Genomic DNA, 22,453 nt, shown 5'->3' on the forward strand with positions numbered 1-22,453 from the left:
ACCGGCAACCCTAAAACCCACATAAAGCACAATCGAGAAAATCCAGTTTCAACAATTTCTCGGGTGTTTTATTAATCGGGAATAAATAGGTAACGCGGCGAGAATCATCTTTCAGCCTTTCCCTCCAGGCTGCTGAGGCAACCTGAAGCCCACCAGGCCGGCGACCTCCTCGGGCGAGCGCTCCCCCTTGCCGTGGTACTCCCGGTGGAGGGCCGTGTGCTCCCGCACGCTGCGGAGCAGGCAGAGGTAGGTGGCGGCCTGGAAGTGCAGCTCCTGCTGGGCCCGGCACAGCTTCTGGCTGGTGACCTGCCGACAGGGAGGGAAACAAACCCCCATGAGGCTTCACCTTCACCCCCAGGCCGCGGGGTCGCCTCCGTCTCGCCTCGGCGGGGACGGGTAGGGGGCGTTGCGGGGAGACGGAGCGTACCCGGTGGGCGCGAAACGTCGCGACGATGTGCTGGTAGGCGGGCGTGTCGCGATAGGGACGGCCGCTGGCGTGGCGGAGCTCACGCAGGAGCCCGCGGAAGGTCTGCAGCGGCGAGCCCAGCGCCGCCATCTTCCGCCCCTCCCCGCCCGCCGACCGTTGGCGGGGAGGGGCCGAAGATGGCGGCGCGTTTCCGAAGTCTCGGGTCTTAAAACGATCTACGACCAACGGGGGCGCTCGGAAGTCCCAGGAGACGAAGCCCGGCAGCTCAAGCGTCCAACCCCCCGGCCGGAGGAAGCCAGTGCAGTTCGAGCGTCGCGGAGCCCCTGCGGCTGACAGCCCTCCAGCCTCAGCCACGGGGGGTGAAAAAAAAATGCCCACCCCAGATGGGACTCGAACCCACAATCCCTGGCTTAGGAGGCCAATGCCTTATCCATTAGGCCACTGGGGCTGCTGCGAAAGAGTTTTTGCTGTGCCTGTAGTTGTCTCCTGTCCCCGCCCCTCTACCTTTTAAGGAAAGTGTCGAAGGCCGCTGACTGGGCAGCGCCTTCCCGCGCGCGGCTGGCAGGCCGGAAGTCGCTCTGCGGCCCCGCCCACCGGCAGCGCGAACAGGGGCCAGCGTGTGGCGGGAGGGGAGCGGCGCGGCCTGCGGAGGGCGGGTGGGAAGGACCCAGGAGCCGCTGCAGGCGGCTCCTGCAGACCCCGAGAGGAAAGAGTTCCCTCTGCTAAGTTTTAAAATGCTGCTCCCTTGCCTTTTTGGTCGCCCTGACTGAAGAAAGGTAGCACCCCCCCCGCCCCCAAAACCATGAAAAACCCAAGAAAAAAAAGCCCAAACGACAACCTTTCCAGTGAAGCCTTTTTACATCTTTTATTTTTGTGAGAAATCACGGAGACAGGGCTAATATGTACATTCCTCTTTATTTAATACAGCACAGACACATGACACATTTAAAAAAAAAAAAAGTACACTGATGAAAAGAGCCTGTCGCAGTGAGGGACAGGGAACAGCTAGGCCGAATGGAGTAAGGCTCCTACTGCAGAACGGGGCTGCCGGCAAGGGGAGATCCCGGAGCAAAGTCTGCCGCCAAAAAAAATAATAAAAAAAAATAAATCTTTGCACTCCTTTCAGAAAAGCAGAAAATAAAAGGGCGAGTCCCTCTAGGAACAGGTGGAGGCAGCGTATGCTGCAAGGTTTGCAGGCTACAAAGCCCATTACTGTGTTTGGACCAAAGCACTGATAAAATGAGAAATGCTTCTCCAGCTATTCTTGCAGAGGGCCAATAGTCCTGACCTCTGAAAACATCAGACTTCTCAGGGATGGCAAACCTGAGTATCTGGAAGGAGTGAAAACATCAAGTAGTCACACAGAAGAGAGTTAAAATTAGTCTCCCTGATAGGGCTCTGCTGGCCACAACTGGGAATGTGCAGGGGAACAAACCGGCTTCCCAGCTAACAAAAGACTAACAGCAATTAAACCAACCAGAACAATATACACATCTGGAACTGATGCGGGCTTTTGTGGCAGCAGCTTCTTCCTTTTCCTGCTTCAGTTCAGGATGGAAATTAAGCAGGCACCAGTTCCTCTGGCAAAGAGCCTTACACACTTTTAAAAAATTAAAATACAAAAAAAGGGAGACAGGTGTATTTACAAAATCCATGGCTGGTACAGTACATCATTTTTAAGACACACTAAATGCTACAATCTTTCAGGTCCTGAGATTATTACAAAAAAAAAAAAACCAAAACAAAACCCAACAACTCAAAACTTGCGTTCAGGTCCAGTTTTATAAGGAGAGAGGAAAGAAATCACACATTTAAAACACAGTATCCCTTGAAGTTATTGGAACACATCTCCCTAAAAATCCAAATGAAAGTGGTGCTAACCATCCAAATGTAGCTGCATTTGTTTGTTCAGGCTTGTTGTCACAAGAGGGGAGATTTCACAGGGGAGTTTCTCTGGAGTCTGTTAGGATCCTCTCTCCATCACTAAGCCCTATGACCCAAAATATGCGAGTATTACAAGGAGGAAGGTGACCTTGTACAAATTCATGCTGGACTGAGTAAAGCATCACAGGAATCACCAACTCAAACAGGTTTGCCATCTCATAGTAACTGCGCATTCCTTTGTCTGAAGCCAAGGAATGCAAAGAACTCTAGCTGTGATTTAACATTCGTTTATAACAAAACACTTCACCAGCTGTTTGTTCTGAGCTACCTAGTGAAAGGCAGGAAAACACTTTGTCCATCTCTTCCTCGGCTTTTCATTGTCTCGGGGATGACAGCAAGTCGGGTATAGTTAAGCTGGCTATATCCAAACTTGCTAAAATATATATACGCTAAAAGTGACACCAAACAAAGGATACTGAGGCCAAACCTCTGTTGAGGGGATGATCCCCACTACCATCAGCTGTGCAGGCAGGTATTTGGATGCTCCATTCTTGACTGAGCCTCTTGATTAGGCAAAACTAAAGGGACTTGCACCCGCACCTGTTGGGTTTTTCCCCCAATGAAATATTCTGAACACAATGCTTTTGTATCATCAGAAGTTATAATCACAGATGCCCCTTTATTACAAGCACCTGACGTTAAGCTAGAGAATGCCAACATTTTAAGGATTACTCATGAAATGCTTCTAACGCTCAGTAAAAGACAAAAGACAAATCACATAACAAGGGTACTAGTTCAACTGCTAAAATATAACGTTGCTCAGTAGACTTCTGGGTAATAGTAGTTCATTTTGTAATTTTTTTTTTTAACAGTAGTCCAAAAATAAAATTTCTCCATCTATTTCCAGTATGTATCTTGAGAACTATGCAAGAACATGGTACTAACTGCTACATGATGGAATCACCGGCAATAAAACACACACTACAGTTCTCACCTCTGAGCTAAATTGTTATTTGTAGTTACATACAAGACGACTAAAAGATCAGCGAGAAATACCTGGGGATCGCGATTTAGCTTTTATTTAAAGATCCAGCTACTGTGTAGCCGATAACTCCCCTTGTTTAGAAGCAACTTCATTTAAGTGAGAAATTGAATTCACTTCTGATACTGGAAGGAAGCCTGGGATGTCTCATTAGTTTCTCCCCAAATGCAATCTGTACATTTGAAAAATATCACTGCGGCTTCTTAAACCAATTTTGAGAGCTGAATATTCTAAAAAACTCTCAGACTAAAACCTGTCACAAGAGGCAATTTTAGCTTCCCTCTGGAAGCAACTTCATGACACTTGACACTAGGTGTTGCACCAGTGAAAGTTTCTTTTTTAAAATACAACTTTCTTTCTTCACACGTTAGCAAAAAAGACTTCTGCAGTACAGACATTCAAAAAATATTCCATTTTCTTTGGGTAAAACTTCAACATGTGTTTAGAGGGGTAGCTGGGGGAAGGAATGCATGTAACACTGAAACACGTAAATACTTATCTGCATAGTTGATATTAGTGACTACTAATCAAACTAAGGCCTTATCTGGAAAAAGCTGAGAACACAAGAAAGTTTCTTCCCTCACTCCCCACTCCTCTGGTGAAATGTGGTAGTCTCAAAGAAGCTCTGGCTGCCTCAGCAGCTACCTGGTTTGGCCTATGATGGTGGTATCTCCTGACTGGTTTTGGTTGATTCTCTCCCTCCCTTTCTCTCTTGGTACTAGACAGTAACAAACAATGATCTGTTGATAAAATACACCTGCACACACTGTTGGGGGGAAAAAAGCCCACGCAAAACCCCTTAGTATTGAGCACAATAGGAGTCAAACATAGTGTACACGGCTTGCTTTCCATTACTTCACCATAAAGAAAAACTTACTAGTTAATGGTTATTATTTAAGCAGGAGATGACGGCAAGGGAAAGAGACTGAAATTCACTTCTAGATACAAAACATGTAGTTTTTTTTTTCTAGAGTTGCTCTGTAAAATTATAGCTGTCAAAAATGTCTACAAAATACAGACCTGTATCCTTGACTACTGACAAGATTAGCACAGTTTTATTTATGAGTGTGCAAAAACAGCTGTAGGGAATCTTTGTACTTCCCCAGTTTTGGGCCAGTTCCAGGCCATGCTGATCTCTCAGCGTAACTCATAGCAGCAGCAGGGCTTTCTATGGCCCCAAAAGGCTATTACAGCAGCAAGGGATCACTGGGTCATAGAAAAAGGATGATGAAGCCACATCAGAAGTTTCCACAAACAAAGCATTCTCCTACACAAGAGTTATCTTTCCAGTGGCCCAGTAAGCATACTTGTGGCTGCTTATTTTGGCAGGGATTTCTCAAGCAGGAGACAGAACAGATTTTCACACCAGCTGCATTTGTTGAAAAAGGCTCCAACAGTCAACCATCATCACCAGCTGTAGATTCCCCATCTCACAGATCAGCCTAGGATAAAGAACACATGTGCTCCAAATGAATTAAACAGCATCAGAAGAGCCAGGTCAGCTCAGTTTACTGCCACAGGTGGACATGGCAAACTCCACTGATACACCAAAGGCAGATTCAGCAGCACCCTCACTACTGCTCCAACTGGCTGAGCTACCAGCAATAGCCCTACCTTTGACTGGCACCATTAGATTGGTAAAAGAAATCCGTCTATGGCCTAATTTACATAAACAGGTTCACTCAAACATGCGAGGACAAGCCAAGAACTGGAATAGCAGTTATTCTCTGCCACAGGAACATGTTGTATTTGATATCTTATTTTCTGCTCTCTCAATGGGTTCTCCACCTACAAAGGACTCTTCATTCCATTTCCATTCTGGAAAGTCCACGCTTCATTTTCATATTGCAACTCAAAATTAGATCTTCCCCAGGGGAAGCACATCACAGAGTTAGCAGTCTGGTGATGTGTACGTATGTTACCTTAAGTTTAGCACCTGGGTCAACAAGTGAATTGCTAATTTCAGTTATGCATGTTTATAATAAGTTAGATACATCCTCAGCACAGAATTGTTCAAATCACTAGATGATCTATTGCAGATTGCTAATTTTGTCAGAGAACAAGGAAACAAGCACAGACACTATTATGAGGGTTCACTTGCAACTAACAACACATGAACTTACTGTTCATTATATTAAGAGAACAACCCCTTAGTGAAATCTCAATAAATTGAGAAAAAACAAACAACTAGAAAAGTACTTCATGGAGAGTGATTTAGGCAGCATGTGAAGCATAGCCAGGTTTAACTTCAATTAGCAGCTGCACTCTTGCAGGTTTTACCAAATTCCTTCTTACATATGATGCATGGTAGAAAGTGACAACTATGGTAAATCTTGAGAATCCTTGCAATAACTGGTGTCAGGCAGAGGTGACTAGCCATACACAAGATTCCTTGCAATTCATCTCAACTCAAACTTGTTGCAAGCTGCTATTTTAACCTTCTTTCCCCCCACACCTCCTTGGAGTTGGTTTGGCAGCCGCACGTCTTTGCCTCAGACTCAGTAACTGTGTGAAACAGTCCAGTATTTAATAAGGTTGCCAGACAGGGCCCGTAATGTTTTACTCATGACCTAATTAAGATCCAAATTTAAAACCTTCAGAGAAAAATGCAAGGAGTTTCATTCCCATTAGACACTTCCTTTCTCTCATGCACATTTACGCACACTCACGCACACACTCTTTTATTGTACTGACATCTTTGCACAGACGTTCACCTTTAAGTGTTTAACAGAGCCAGCAGAATGTAGGAGGATGAACAGGTTTCTCAGGAATATTGCTGTATGTGTGTGTGCAAACATGGGTGAGTGTGAGAGAAAGCACGCACAAGCACACAGAACCAATGCCATGGTACAGCAGCTATGAAGTTACACACATTATACACGTTTTTTTTTTCTTTACAAAAGGGAAAAAAAAATAGTATAACAGCATAAAGCCATCTTGGCAAGCTTAAGATTTTCCTCCAAAATGCCTTCCAGCACTTCAGGATCTCTGAGAACAGTTTAAAGAGGATAGGGAAATAAAATTAAAAAAAAGGCACTTAAACAAAGGACAAAGGCCTGAATCAAGTAAGTCATGGAGGGTAACAGCCACTTCACCAGAGCTAGGACCAATCAAAATCTACCAACCTTTTTTTAATTTCTATAAAATTAAAATTGCATAAAGTGTTAATTAATCAGTCATTTACCTACTGCTTTCACTTTCTGGTTCATTTTATGGAGAAAAAAAAAAAACAAACCCAAACGCAAAGCAAGTGTCCCTTTAATGATTCCCCCCCCAGTTCAGCAAATGATGAAAGTTAGGTGTGGGAGGAAGTGTTACACAGCTTGGCTTGTCTGCACGTTTTCCCTGCAATGCCATCTTCAAAAAAAAATCCAAAACAAAAGCAGAAGAGGGACCACTATGCCTTCACCAATTCATTCCAAAAAAAAAAAAACCCACGAAAAAACCAAAGCAACCAACCCAAACACCCCAACACTTCTACCTGTGGGCAAAAACTACTCAAAAGAAAACCAAACAAACTGTAAACTAGATTAAAATTTGCTAATAAATACAGCCAAAAGTTCATTTTATGAATGTAGCAGCAAATGTGATAAAGTTAGTTGGAGTCCAAGATGACTCCCAGAGGGTTAATGGTTCACACAACTGATGGCAGCCTGGGAGAGTTGCAGGATTTCTCTGTTTTCACGTCCTCAAGGGTCTTGCACCAAGTGGAGAAGGAGTGTGGAGGAAGGGTCAGGTGATGGGACTGGGAGGAACAGGCTCTTGGCACCTGTCCCACCCCCAAATCTGTGCATCAGACAACTTTGATCGGATTCGAACAAGAAGCAGAACCCCGGTAATTAAAAGTTACTTCTGATTAGCAGAAAACAGATGTGAAACCCACAGCATCCACACTTGTGACTCAGTTGACCAGTATTAGTCAGGTATCTCAAATCAACAGAGAAGGCTGGACAAAGTGATTTAGGCCATTTACGTCTTGGAGTGGGAGAACACTGCAGTTATAATCCAAGGTATCGGGAAACTTTGCAGCCCGTTTTTCATCTAGCCTGCCTTCTTTCTTTGCAAGTGTCTTGAAAGGATTTAAAATAGCTACCACAACTTTTGGGACTTTGGATCATGTAGCAGAAAAATATTACCCAGACGGTTTTAATATCTAAAACCTGTGTTTGAAATTATTGCTTGCATTTGTTTGGGGCTTTCAGTGAGTTTGACATGTTAGCTCATATACAGTCCCCAAACCAAGTTCAGCCCTGCTGCCTGGAACAGACAGCTCTACTTGGCTTTCTTATTGCTTGTGAATACTGAGGGTTATTTATATGTACAACTACAGTTTATTTATTAACAAAGGCCCTTAAAAAGTAGTAAAAACTCAGGGGACAAATGTCTTTAGAAGAGCTGCTGTGCAGAAAATAGTAAAACATTAACCTAATTTTGCATTTGGATGTTGCAGGAATCTTTCACTTCCCCATCCTGTTTATGCTACCTGCAAAGGTCTCTGGGAGCCACCCTATTATTTCCTTTGATTTGGCCTTGCTAGGTTTAACCAGGGGGAATAGAGAACAGGGAATGCTGACCCCTTCCTTGCCACATTGCTGATTTCAAAGACGCTCAGGAGCGTAGTGACTGAAAACAGTTACCCTCTGGGGGCTGTCTGAACTGGCTTCACAAACAATGTATGGTCATCTTTATTCTCAACATCCTACTACCTATTTCCACAGTTAAGTATTAGTTTACTTGGTTCCCCAAGACTGAGAAGCTCAATAGGCCACACAGAAAGGACTACTCCTACCCTCCTTAAGATTTAGAGAGGATACTCCTCAACTGAAGATTAAGTATACTTCCAAGAAGAGAGGAATTTTGAAAGGAAATTTGTGCTGTAGTTATAAAGGGCTCCAAGTCTCCCAATCTAAAATTTCGTTAAGTATGAAGACAAAAGATGGCAATTTGAATGAGATGCCTCGATGAGGAAAACACAGAAGAGGTAGAACTCTCTTAGGACAGGGTCTTTTAAATATATTGCTGCCTGATGGCTCACTGCTGCAACTCCCCTTAGCTACACGCATTGTTAAAAAGTATTAGGTTTGACACAGTTCAGAGAATTAGCATCCTGCCAGAACTGTTAGGCCTCAAAAAACAGGAGTTGTCTTCCTTCAACCCTTCCTGGAGAAAAGAAGGAAAAAAAATCAGATAAAGCTTGCATTCTAAATAGTTTATGGTATTTTGTCCGAATCTGCACAGTATTAAAAATGCCAGAGTCTACGTAGCTGTATATTTCAACTCTAAATAACCTTGATGGAGATGCAAGCTTATCTAAACAACACACCACATACAAAACATTAGCACTAGCTAAAAAGCATTTAATTGGCAGATGCTGTGGAGTGAAATTAACAAACTAATGCATCCTATTTTAATTCAATCTGTCTTTCACAGAAGTGTTGTGCAAAAACATTTATTGCTGAGCTCAACCCAACATTTTTATACTAAATACACAATATATATTATTTTAATTCACGTATATATATTTATATAAAATTAAAATGAGCTCTAAATAGAAAAGAAATTGTTGTCTGGTCTAAGAAAAATAAATCACATGTAAAAGAAACCTGAAAGCTATAAGTTAATCTAGCAAAAACCACTGAAGATTCATTAACCATGGGTCAAAGTCTCTCTGGAAGATGCGAGATAACCAGTAGTCACTAGTTCAATCTCAAATCAGACTACCGGAAAGGCTAGCTACTAGGAATTTCAGCATCTCTGATGAAAGGAATGTTTCAGGGTTGAAGGAGAAGGGCATCATACTATTTTATTTGCTCCTTTCCCCTCGACTTATTTCAGTTTCTGCCATTCTCACCTTTTATCTGACAACGCAAGGGACTCAACAGCAAAGTTCTGTCCTAGTGTTGAAAGTGCAACATGTGCTGGATACTTCCTAAGCTTACAAATGAACCAGTCGATGTATTGCTATCCAAAAAAAAAAAAAAAAAGCCAGCTTTGCAGTCTTGTGCTACCATGTAAGGAACAGTTCAGGTCAGGAACTCCGCAGGCCAGCAGGGTCTGGAAGTGCTGGAGACAACCCATTCAGCCCCCAGAAGAGAAGGCACCTCTGGTCGCTTTTGAACGACTCCTCTTTGGCTAATGCCTGAAGCAGTATTAACCTGGCACTGGAATAGGTCACAATCAGCTTTCTCTAACTAGCAAATCAGTGTAATGCATGGCTTTTGGGAAGAGTTGGATGAAAGATGAGGAAGATCTAGAATGAGTAAAGAACTGGTCATGTTTTATAAGTGACATGAATAGAATATTATTTAATTTCAGTAGCAGATAAGCACGAGGCAAAGGAAAAGAAAGTTTAACAAATGGGAGGACTGAAAAAACAGTGTGCCTTTAAAAAATAAATGTGGGAAGAAATGCTAGTCTGACCAATAAAACGTGGGTTTCCTTTTCATGTAAATGGAAAAATTTCCATCCCCTTCCTCCCTTAAGTAAGAATCTTTATATTAAAAAGAAAACAAACAAGGAGCAAGGGATTTCCCAGTAGTCTGTGTCTCACATCTCAATATACTAGGAGATCTGTTTTTGAAGACAACTCTCTAATGAGACTGCATACATCTGTAGGCTCTCTAAAGCCAAACAGCCTTGTAAAGCTGGAAAATGCCCGTATCAGGAACTCATTTGTGTAAGGGTTTAATTATAACAAAGTATCCCAGCACCACCTCTACTCTAACATAAGCTTTGGTCCACAACCATAAAGTACACTCAGGACCTACACAGAATCTTATACTGGGCACTTTGGGCACTAATGAAGTGGATGATTCCACCTTACACAGTGGATGGAGAAACCTATTCTAGCTTGTCTCACACTTTCAACTCTTCATTGGACATCACACAGAAATTAAATGTTTGTGCTGCTGTGGGTTTGACGATCAATTTCTTTTAAAAGCCAATCAGAGCAGATAAAAAAAGCTTGTTTCTTTAGGCAAGATCAAACTATGACCAGGAGGACCAGTCCTCCTTTTCCTTCTCTCTTTGATCAAGTATTGTTTTCTTTTTCTTCTTCCTCTCACCACAGTGCTTGGGATCAGAATATGTAAACATCGACAGAAACAGCAGCCCTGTGACAATAAGCACTTTCCCAACTGGGCAGATTCTGTCAGCCAACCAGAACTGCTTCAGCTCCCTTGCTTGTCCAGAAGTCACTGGTTTTTCCGCTGTAACTTAGTGTCCCCTTTACTTTGGCCTCCATCTGTAGTTCAGAGACGGAAAGAGAAAAGGAAGAATAAAAGCATGAGTGAACTTTAATTTTTATAACTTACAGCAAGAGAGACAGGGATTTGGCATGTCCAGCTTTAGCATCACCAAAAAGTACATTGTCTTTATAGAGTTGGAAGACTTTGCATCTTCTCTGTAGTTGATTTATTAGAAATTGCACTGCTGAAACCCGAGATATCAGGCTTCATACCAAAAGATACCATCTTTCTAAAGACTAAGTTGCAGCTTGGGATACTGAAACAAAAATTTAAAAATCAAGCCCTTCTTTAGTAGCCTTTACATTTTAATAAAGCAGTTTTAGTATTCAACCCATGGCACTTGCTGTGACAAAAAAATTAAGGTTGTACTAAATACAACCAATTGGTTTGTTTTCACAGCCCCTTAGAGCAACACTGCCCAGGTTTTTGGTGCTGAGGACTACAAAAACAGGATAAAGAACCCCCACCAAGCTGTTGTCACCCTTCCTTCTCCTGGCAAAAAAAAAAAAAAAAAAACAAACCAACCCAAACCTACAGGTGGTATAGAAAGGAGTACACTCTAAACTACGCTTTCTAAAGCTTTATGATAGTTTTTAATCTCTAATCTTTATAAACACAAAAAAGGAGATGTTCTACTTCAAGCTTCTCAATCAAAACATGCAACTCTTATCAAGGATGAAATTCCCAAGGAAGACAGATCTTCCATTAGGAAACCATCACACTGTTCACACATGTATACACTCTTACAAGAAATATGAAGAAGCTTCTAGCTGGAAGGTCAGTTTCTCCTCTAAAGGAGAAATTAAAATTGAGTGGAAAAAAATCTCACCAATACAGACTTGCATCTTACAGACAGTCTGCAAACAATCATGTTAGTATCCAGGAAGCAGTATCCCTTTTTTCCCCTGACTAGCTGAATTTGTACATTTTGGTTTCTAGAACTATTACAAAGTATTGTTGAAATTTAACTTTTTTGTTCTGGACATTGAAGACCAGTAGAAAAAAACCCCCATTACTCAGGTTCCAAAAATACTGCTACAATAGAATGCGTACTGCCTGCTGCTACCAAAGCTTGTCCCTGTGTTGTGTCTTCTCTAGAACAACTTCAGTTCTGGTGTACGTTTTATTTCAGTCTAGGGCAGAAATATGACTTTTAAGTTGTAAATAAGTAATAAGAAAAATGTCTTTACCTGTATAAGCTTGCTGCAAGTGAGCAGGCAGAGGTGAGTGAGACAGCGTTGCTGCGTGCTGAGCACCTGGCTGTAAACCCTTCAGTAAGTCTGGGGAAAAAAAGGAGAGCAACAAAGCTGAAAAATAAATCTTAAGGACATAAGCAGCCTTTGTGAAACAGGAAGTTTTTATTTTTATAGTGTAGCTGTAGTAGCATGCTCATTTGCACAGATTTCTGAAGAAGTATCTCAACAACAAAAAATAAATACCTGATAGCATTTTAATGGCTGGAATAAGTCAACAGAAATAGACCTATTCAGATACGCTTAATCAAAAGTTAGAGCAAAGACTGTGCCTCATTATTGGGATGCAACTCTTCCTGTCATTTCCTTCAGCAGTAAGACTAAAAAGTGATATAGGTTAAAAATCTAAAAAATTTATTTTTAAGCAACAGGAAAAAATAAATGCTATCTTGGTTGATACTTCCTCATAAGAGAACTGCTTGATATCTGAGATTACTGAGCTAAGGATGTTTTGAGGAATCAACATATTAAGTATCTTATTTGTATTGTGACATTTGGAGACTTTTAAGCTGTATGCCTTTTCTAAAGATGAGGGATTAAAAATTAACCCAAGAAAGCACATTCAAAACTATGCATATACTGTGAATATAACACTAAAGTTAAGCTTATCAAAGGATAGCTACATAAAGTTTTACCAGCAAATAAATCACATTTACTCTCCTGTAGGGATTTTCATAAACCAAATTTGAGTGTCTCAGAACTTTATCGCTTCCCTTCTTAATTTCCATTTTCAGGATGCATCTTTCCTTATAGCACAGTGTAATAACTAATTCCACTCACTCTGAGTTAGGCTGTGGTGGAAAGCCGCTGAGGTAGATCCCGAGGTGGTTGTCACTCCAGCTGTGTCCGTCCCAAAGCCAAGCAGCTCCAAGGGAAACTGGAAGGGCACGGTCACAGGAACAAGGCCACCCAGCATCCCAAAAGGAGTTAATGGTGCAGATGTCACGTTCTGACTGGTTACAGACAGGGGTGATGCCATGAGAGTCAGAGGTGAGGCGTTAGCCAGTAATGATGCTCCTGCTGTTGACTGTACAAAGAAAAGGAGTACTTCAAGATTTTAAAGCTTTGAGTTGTATTCTTTAAGGAGATAAGAATCGACTATTTTCTGTTAAGCATGGCCCTATTAAGAAGTATATTAAACTATTAATAAATATCCACTTATCCACCTAGGAGGTCTTCCCACTGTTCATCTGCTGAGCAAGTACAATTGTATCTCAGATTCAGAACATGACAGTATGGTTCATCTCTCATGTTTTTCTCATCAGTCTTGCAGGTGATTTCCTTTATTTCCTTTCTAATTATGTACTGGGCCTACAGTCAGAATCTAATGCAACATCTTCTATTAGGTTAATACAAAATTAGCAGATGTAGGTCTGAAGTTCTTTAGAAGCACAGTATTACTCTCCCCTCTCCCAGTGTGGGTCTTAACAGAACAGTAACTTTATTTCTAAAAAAGTTGCTTAGAAGCAACAATTTTTGAAAATTAAAATTCATACATAAGAACCCCCACACTTTGAGAGAAGTCAGGTTACCAAGATGCAGACATATCTAAGTATAGGTGTGTTCGCACATGTCAAAGCAAAAGGCAAAGGCATATAATCTTTCCACTCCATGTATGTCACAATAAAGTTAAATTCACTGCAGTTTAAAAATGAAAACACAAGAGTAGCCAGAACATTTTAGCTACAACAGCTCTCAAACTGTATTAATTCCTCTTAACACTAGAACAGTTCATTCTTGTTTAACAATCTTTCCTTCACTACTTATATAGTAATTTTATATGCTAATGTTCAATTCTCTAATGATCTACTACAAAACAGTTAATATAGAAAGCATTTTGAATCAGACTCAAGCTCAGATATTTTAGATATTTGAGTTAAAAAGACTCTGGTTGAATAGGACTTCAAACCTGTGTGCTTATACAAGTAAGCGTTAACTAAAACCAAAACTTAGAATCATTTTAATGAACACGTAAGCTTAAAATTAAGTCTCCTTGAGTTCTGTAATATCAATTTACAAACAGCAAAGTGACAAAAACTCCTAGCAGGGATAATGCTTCTGCTGCCAGTTTTAGTCTTAAGGTGTTCAGATGAAAGCAGCTACAGAAAAGTTAGTTGCTGCTTACAAGAAAACACGAAGTTTTAAAACAGTAACCCTGTAAGTGTAAACTATGGACATGATGTTGGTAGCACGTGTTTGTATTGGTCATCTTAGGAGTGACAGCTTCTAAGATATACTCCATCCCACACGTAGAAAAAAAAAAATCGATGAAAAACTTCAACATACATGATTGGTACTTTTAAAGGCAAAAGAGATTAATTTCACAATAAGCTTATCTACAAAAAAAAATTACAGCCATTCACCATCTATGTAATCTTTACTGTGCAACAAAATAAAAGCCATACAGTAATCTCTTGCAATTGTGGGTTTGTAAAATGCCTGAAAACAGAAAGAAGCTTTGTGATGTTTTCCAACAAGACCTTGCTTACTCTCTCAAAAAGGAGGAAAGAGAAGTTCAGTGATGGAATGAGCTACAGAGAATGCCCTAAAAGAGCTAGAGTTCAGATGTTTCTATTTATCTCACCTATTCTAGCACTTCATAAAAGGGTTCATCCTGGTCACGTAAATCTGAGTCACTAAGATCATTAAAAGTCTAAACTAGATTCTGCTTAAGAGTACTAATGATAGGTAGAGCTTCTTAAGGAAATCACACATAATTTCTGATTTTTAGATTACTTTGGCTTTGTGTTCTTAAAATGTAACTTAATACAGTATTCCAGAGTAAAATTTCTATGAAGCTAGAGCATGTGTAAGCTTATATTCTGGTAAATAATTGTGTCAATCAAGAGGGGAAAGGAAGGAAACATTTATTGGAAACTCTTCCTCATTAGGAACATCTTTATTATCACATGAAATCATCTAGTTTGATCTTCTATGTAAGCAGACCAGGATATTCTAATAAGCAACTCGGGTACCATTTTCATCTTCTGACCGATTAATAGCATCTCAGATAGGAATTAACTCACTAAATCCTCAATGGAAGAGAGATTCACTTTCAGTCTTATGCAAGGTTTTAAGAGGGGTAACTCACTCCTTAGTGCATGGTACCTAACAATTAGTCTGTAATTCATTAAGTTCAGCAGCCAGCCATTAGATCTTTAAGGCTAAATAAAGCCCTCTTACCACAAATCTCTTCCCCTTCAGTGTACTTGGACTAGGAGGTAATTTGATTCTAGTCTTCTAGTCTTATGCAGAACATACTGCACTGACTAAGCCTCAGCCTGCCCTGCAGCAACAGCCTGATTACATGGTTTATCTTCCTTGTACCATCCTTCTGAACCATTTCTAGGTTATCAAAGTAACTTTTGAAGTGTCAAAAAAACCCACATGTAAAGTCACAATAATTATAGTGATACCATATGCTGCTTGGTACCTCTAGCCGGTTTCCCCCTTCTATATACCAATACACCTTATTTTGCTGGTTTACAGTATTCACTTATTTTACTTGATTATCCACCATACCCCCTCCAGTTCTCTTCCATGTCACTGTCTGCAAAAGTGCTTTTCATTCCCCAGGTGATCAGCATTTCTTAAAAATGACTTGCCTTTAACTACAGGAAGGTTTGCCAGAATTCATCTCATCATCCAACAGAGTACTACTATTTCCCTTGTCTGTCATCTTTAAGCACTACCCCACCCATTTCACATTTTCCTCTACATCACAGCAATTGCATCCGCTGGATTCTGTTGATTGCATGAGGAACAAACAACTCTGTTCCCAGTCCATTCACTGTAGCCTTTTTTGTCTCCTCCAGGCACCTTCCAGAGCACCCAAACTGCACCGTGCCTGGCTCAGCTCTTCTCTAGGCCCTACGCGGTACCTCAGTGGCTCTTACACAGCACATGGGTTGTAGTTTTTTCATTCAAAGTAACCAAAATAATGAGAAGGCTGTGTCAGAGCCTGCCAGACATTTCTTGTTTACTGTAACAGACAGTAGAATGAAATACCATTGAAATGTCGTAAAAAATCATCTTCCTCCTGTTATTCAGCTGCATTAAGAAAAATTCGGTAGCAGGGAAAAGATCGTAAACCATTGCTAAAAGCTGAGTATACGTCATTACCATGCAATAGCTATATACATTGTTCAAAAAAAATACAAAACACTTCCATTTGCTGTACACCAAGACTCTGATTTACAGCGATATTGATTTTCTTTACTTAAGTAGTGAAGACTCCAGGATAGAGTGTGCAACAAAGAGAAAGGAAAACCTCAAGTCACCTCCGTAATTAAATAATTTCCAGTAAAAAGAACACATAACTTGGGAAAGCAGGTTGTCTTCTTCTGGGTGGATAATAGGTTTGCATGGGTTTTAGAACAACAGTATTTTCAAAATATTGGTTTTGTATGACTTGTTTCATCTCCAGTGATAAAGTTCTGCATAAGCTCTCACTCAAACAATTTCTAGGATATTTATATATTAATGAGGTGTCTCATTCAGTTTGACTAGATCCTACAAAATGAAACACGTTTAATCACAAACACTAAAGAAAAGCCCTTGCAAGTGTTAATTTTAAATACTAGTCTTGCATTATACTCAAACCACAAGCAATTGAACTCTAGTTTTGCAAGTTAATCATGAAGCTTGGCAACAAACATACCAAGACACCTTTTCATATGACCACCATCATCACAAGTAAGTAAATATGGAAGAATACACAAATCCAATAATGCAAGATAATACCACATCGCCTGAAATTCTGGCCACACAAAGCTTACCTTTTCTAGTGCTCTTAAAAAAAAAAGAAAACAAAAGTGAATTCTGTTCCACAGTGTAGACCAACCAACATTTTACAGTGAGGACTCATTCCACACTGATCCTTGCATTTCACATCAGCTGGAAATACCTATTCACTAGTATGAATTAGTTTCATCAGTATTAGCACTTATCCTTAGTAAAGTATAAACATAAAATTTATGACACATTTTCAAATCAAGATATTGCAAGAAAGAATGTTTACAAAATAAACGTGATCAGTATTAACGTACGGTTTAAAGGTAAACTCATTAGATGCGTACCTGCACACTGGCTGCTACAACTGGAGACCCTGAGGCAGAAGATGGTCTGTGTGGAGTTGACAATTGTTTAGTAGCACCCTGTGTTCCACTTCCTGCTCCCCCAGACAGACTAGTCCTACTAGCTCCACTTGAGTTAAGGTTACTGCCTCTGCTGGCAGGTACATTCATTCCAACTCCACCCAAATTATTTTTACCAACAGTTCCAGAAGGAGAAGAGTTGGGCAATTTTGAAGAAGCCTGAGGGTTCTTTGCAGGCTGAAGGCCTGAGGTGCGATTAGAGGGCAGCAAATTCATTGTGGGAGACTGCCTGCTGATATTTACACCACTGGTCTGTTTATGAAGGGGGTTGTTGCTGGAGTGACTACTCTGGGAAACTAGTGCACTTGAACTGGAAGAACTGGGTGTTGTTGCAGGCCTGGGGGATGAGGTGGACTTGGATGAAAATTTAGGTGATGCATTGGGCTTGGGTGTCACAGAGGGCTTAGATGCAGTGGGCTTGGGAGAGGCAGCAGGTTTGGGAGAGGCAGCCATGGAGAAGGGAGGCTTGAAACCCTGGGAAGAAACTTGTGACACCATAGCCTTGGCTAAATAGTTACTAGAGGTAGAGGTGCTGGATGTTGTCCGAGAAACCAGTGGGTGAGACACTTGAGAGCCACTTCCAGATGAGGGATTAGACAAAGGCAGTCGATATACTACAGACTTCTCTTGAGCCTTGATGACTGGCGATGAGCAAGACAGTTTGGGATTACTGCTCAATTTCACCACTGGATTGGTCTGTGATTTACTAATAGTTGCTTGTAAAGGAGATACATATTTCTGCTGTACAGCTGAATGCTGGTGCACCTTTGTCACTTGTGATGTGGAGGAAGAACCACCTTGAGCCTCAGAAGATGATACCAAGATATTAGCATCCTTGGTTCTTTGAGAGGAGGTGGAAATAGCTGCTTGGGTCTTAGAGGAAGAAACATGAGTCTGCGAAGAGGAGGAAGCAGCTTGGATCTGGCTTGACCTCTGTAGTCCTTGCTGAAGTAGTTTGGCTGGCAAAGGCTCTAAGGAAACCTTAGGATTTTGAATTGAAGATCCAGCAATAAGGCCTGAAGAGATACCAGTGTGAACTAGGTCCTGGGGTTTCTTTGGTACTGGCCCTGTGTGACCAGCAATAAGACTTGATGAATGGGGTGTTTGAGTGGGCTCTACTTTCTTTGAAGTTGCCAGGGGCAACTTACTCATAATGCTTGCTAGTTTCTCTTCCCTCAGCCCAGGGCGAGGTCTGGATGTTGGCGTGTCTATGGTGGACCCAAGAGGTGATCCCTTGGCACCATTATTAATAACTGCCAGAGCATCAGAAATAGAGTCCAGTGAGGGTGGGTGGAAAGAAAGGTCTTCATCCAGCGAGTCGTCCAAACATATCGTCTCTGGAGCTGGTGTGCAGCTAGAGCTGGCTGGGGTGCAGACAGGTGTGCTGGAACTCAGTACAGTAGCACAACTTGAATTGACTGAAGACATACAGGTTTTCTGTTCTTTCTTTGGACTGGAGTCCTAAGAATGAAGATATAAGACAGGTTTAACAGCCTTTCTGGAGTAGATCTAATGTCTTTAGTGTAATACTATTATTCTGTAGATTCAGATGAACCAAAGATCTACTACTGCAATTTTCATATTAAGATACCTATCATATCTAGGTGTTGGAGTCCTGTGTGCTAATTCAATATTTGTATTAGAAACCTAGTGCTGTTGCTCCACATAACTGGAAGTGCTGCACACAATTAAAGAGTAATCAATGCTGTGAAGAACAGGGTAGCTAACCTGATTGCTAGGTAAAATTGCTACTGAACTAGTAGCAATAAGACTATCTATATAAGACTAGTAGCAATAAGATAAGACAACACCTAGTTGTGTCTAATGAGACCCTCTATCAACTTACTATGTTATCCTCCCAACCACATATTTTTCCAGTGTTGCCAAATTTAATACAAGCTGAAAACAAACACAAAGCACACATTAAAAAAAATGTGAAACTTTACTGGAACTAGTACCTCTTCATAGTCAATTTTCAAAAAAAAACTAATATAGCTTAAAGTTAAAAGAGCTATACAGAAGTCTTCTTGCTACTTTCTTTAAAGTAATACACCACCAAGTCAATAAGCTGTCATCGCATTTCCTGACAGAGCCCTCCTGCCAGAATTTTTCTGGATCAGAGGTAGGAAGCAGGTTGCATCAAATGGTCATAGAAAAGTTAGTATCTAAATAGACATTTACCTTCACTTTGGGTTTAGGGGCTAGAATCACCTTCTTCTTTGCCCTAAACCAGAGCAGATAAATACACATCAGAAGACAAAAGAAAGGCAAGTCATTGCAGTTTTAACTGTTACCCTGATTATATCCCAATAAACTAGAAGGATGACTACCGGAATCCAGCTTTAATCATAAAACATCCTTGAAGTAGAATATGGGTTAAAACATAGGGGGAAGAGAACAAGCACACTTTTAATCCATATTTTTTGTCATGTATCTCTAAATTAGATGCAAAATTCACTGAATTGCTGAGCTCTCCTGATGATATATCAGGTTATATATTTTTTACTTTTCTGATTTACAGAAACAACAAACTAACAAGTCATTTCAGCCTCTCATAATCTTAAGAGTTTGTCTGCTTAGCAGACCTTTGTCTAAACTAGTCACATATAGTTATATAATTTCACTTTACATTGTTTTTGTCACTGAGGAGTATACTTCATGTTCTCATATTTCAAACCACATAAAAAGCTGGTTTTTTTCCCAAGAAAAAGTGTTTTGGTGCTTATCAACTGTGAAACAGCTGTATCTGACTTGTTTGTTGCAAAAAGCCATTTAACAAACTTTCAAGTTCTTCTCCAGTGTAACTGAACACCATAGCACCAACTGTATGCAAGGACAGCATTAAGGATTATTAGTCATCACCTTCAACTTATAAGTTAAGCACTTCACACCTTTTTTCTCATTTTTATTTCTTCAATAGGATCAACAAATTAACGTCTTATAGGTCATTTATTCTCCTTTCCTAAGCATCTAGGAATGTGCCTGGTTAAAAAAATAGACCTTACTGTAGGTGGCCCATGACTCAGTTTTGCTCTTACATCGAAAACTATCCTATGTTAATCATATTTATCACAAAGGTTGCAATTTGGGTGTTATTCAGTCATAACTGTCTATTTGGCTTCTGGCTGAATGTGGGCAGCTCCTGAGACAGACATAGCATTGTCTGAAAATCAAGAAGGTAAAATTCTGCTAAGATACACAGCCTTCTGTGGCTACAGAGATATTTATGAGGAAAAGAAAGAGCAGGAAGTACTGCAATCTCCGAGTTCAATTTGATATGCTGCACAGCAAAATTTAGGTAGTGTACAGTACTTTGAAATACTTTGAGTAAAAGGCGTTAATCCAAGAAGGAATAACCACTTGAGTTACCTAGCCACTTCATAACTGAGTTAAAATAAAATGCCACAAGAACATTAGTTACATGCCTCAATTAAAGCATTAAAAATTAACATTGTAAGCATCTTCCTTTCCTCCCCTCTGTCCAAAATAAGGCAGCATGAAGATGGGAAGAGATGCTACGAACAACTTAAAGGTACTAGTAAGTTGTCATTATACTCACGGAGCAGAAGTGAGGTGATTGTGAACACTTCGGCTTTCTTTAAAAAGCATCCTAAAAGAGTGGTGAGAAAAGAAACATAAGGTGATTCTACAGGGACAGTCGGCACATGACCACCAAATATGCAAGTATCTTGGAATTTTCAGAAGAACCCTTTGATTATCTGTCCCCAAAGCAGCTAGTAGGTAGTTTGCCTGTATTGCTATCATGATGTAGTTCCAGGCAGCCATAAATAGAAGAATGCAAAAAAAAAAAAAAGGATTTCAAGTTTACATTCAAAATACCTCAGTAAATGGCCAAGCATAAGTCAACATTACACAATATTAACTCTTTCAGGTGGACAGAAGAAATACATTTTGAATTCTCTCTCCTCAGCGGCTAATGAAATATTTTAAATATCAAATTCATGATTCCTACAGCTTGCTGCCCAAATGCAACTATAAATAGACAATTAAGGAAAACTTGGTCCCTCTTTCCCTGTTTCCACGTAGGCAAACTAGAAGAGCAAAGACTTTCCTACACCACTGCCATCACTCTAACACTGACCATGAACAGCTGTCTAAACAAGAGCTTTTCACCACTGCTAACACATCCTGTTGAGTTGCAATAGTTATGGAAAACACAAGTATCCACAAATCTCATGTAATCTGGTAAAAAAAACATTGACATCCTCTCGCTACAGTTCCACTGCCTTAATTCTCAGATTCCACTTTCAGCTCCATTTTCACATTTTCTTCACCATACTAACCTCCAAATCTGTATTACATTGCTCCCCATCAGAGACTACTAAATGCCTATGAAGAACATCTGATGAGGAATGTTCCTTTTGCTCCATGAAGTTCAGCGTGCCACTTTCTGACCTACCCAGCTTCTCCAGGTGCTTGATCTATTCCTTAATCTTTTTCATTTTGCAATGAAAAATCCAAAATTAATCCCACGCCCCGGTAATGTGTAGTATCATCCTTAAAGGTTGACAACAAAAGTATAATTACTACAGGAAAGGAAGTCAAAAATATGGTACAAAGAAAGGACAGTGCAGTATATGTTCCAAAGCAAGAACATACTTGCAAAATAATCCCTCCATTGTGTACATATATTTAGATGTAAAAGTTGGTGAGGGAGATCGGTATAAGATTGTTTCTCTCTGATCATGATTTCAAGTCAAGCATGCTGTTTGACCTGCACAAAGTTAAGCGTGCTGGAAGCCTACTTGCACAACCACCTCCAAAAATGACAAAACTCTTGGAATTAAAGGAAACAGACTTCCTATTCCTTACACTTCTTTTTTTGAACATACACATATTTAGGTTGCAGGCTTTTTTCAGACACACATGGAATTTAATATGCAACCCAGTTACAAAAAAGTGGGTTACATTATTTGAAAAGGCTTTGGGATTCTTTAGGATGAAATATATTTCTCTAAATGAATATTAATAAAATGATCTCCTGGGGCAGAGTATGGAAATTACAAAAAGTCATGTGACAGAGGTAGTTGTGATACACACGGACAAATGAACAAGGTGCAACTGAAAGTTATTATTGATATCTTACCTCATGCTCCTATACTAAGCTATGAGGAACATTAAATAGAGCTAACTTTGAAAGAGCAAGAAACTTTTCCTCTGGGATAAACCCACAAAGTTTGGTACCATAGACCTACTCTAGTTAGTAAGAATTCCTTATGAAATACATAGTCAGTAGACCATTTTTAACATTAAAGGCCTAACTTTTTTTTCCAGTTTATGTAGTTCCTTCTCACTTGAGGCCACATATAAAGGTAAAACATTATACACCTTCAGCATGATAATCCCTACCCTAACATTCCAACAAGATAATCATCCAGCATATGAATAATATGTGCTGTATTAGGAATTTCCACTGTCAGACC

General features: G+C 40.3%; 2 protein-coding genes and 1 non-coding gene across 5 annotated transcripts in view; all 3 read right to left on the bottom strand.

Annotated features, from left to right (window-relative positions):
- Positions 1 to 46: 46 nt before the first annotated feature.
- Positions 47 to 903, bottom strand: FMC1 (formation of mitochondrial complex V assembly factor 1 homolog). The gene is made up of 2 exons (XM_054197313.1): positions 428 to 903; positions 47 to 306 (listed from the first exon to the last, which is right to left on the bottom strand). Exons 1-2 carry the CDS (start codon positions 554 to 556, stop codon positions 112 to 114), a joined length of 324 nt encoding a protein of 107 aa, XP_054053288.1. The 5' UTR covers positions 557 to 903; the 3' UTR covers positions 47 to 111.
- TRNAR-CCU (transfer RNA arginine (anticodon CCU)) lies at positions 803 to 875 on the bottom strand. Its single transcript has one exon. It is a non-coding gene; the product is annotated as a tRNA-Arg (tRNA).
- Positions 904 to 1,266: 363 nt separating the features above from the next.
- The window catches only part of UBN2 (ubinuclein 2), a 56,457-nt gene continuing 35,270 nt past the window's right edge, over positions 1,267 to 22,453 (bottom strand). For 2 of the 3 annotated variants that reach the window (XM_054191716.1, XM_054191706.1), the window contains exons 12-17: positions 20,569 to 20,619; positions 19,191 to 19,233; positions 16,932 to 18,470; positions 12,634 to 12,880; positions 11,791 to 11,880; positions 1,267 to 10,596 (exon numbers count right to left, since the gene is read on the bottom strand). In XM_054191716.1, the coding sequence (XP_054047691.1) occupies positions 10,547 to 10,596; positions 11,791 to 11,880; positions 12,634 to 12,880; positions 16,932 to 18,470; positions 19,191 to 19,233; positions 20,569 to 20,619 (2,020 nt within the window). In that variant the 3' untranslated portion in view covers positions 1,267 to 10,546. The remainder of the gene's footprint in view (positions 10,597 to 11,790; positions 11,881 to 12,633; positions 12,881 to 16,931; positions 18,471 to 19,190; positions 19,234 to 20,568; positions 20,620 to 22,453) is intronic. The other variant, XR_008464892.1, reaches the window with a different exon arrangement.

Source organism: Rissa tridactyla, chromosome 1, assembly GCF_028500815.1.
Source record: "Rissa tridactyla isolate bRisTri1 chromosome 1, bRisTri1.patW.cur.20221130, whole genome shotgun sequence".
Classification (NCBI taxonomy): Eukaryota; Metazoa; Chordata; class Aves; order Charadriiformes; family Laridae; genus Rissa; species Rissa tridactyla.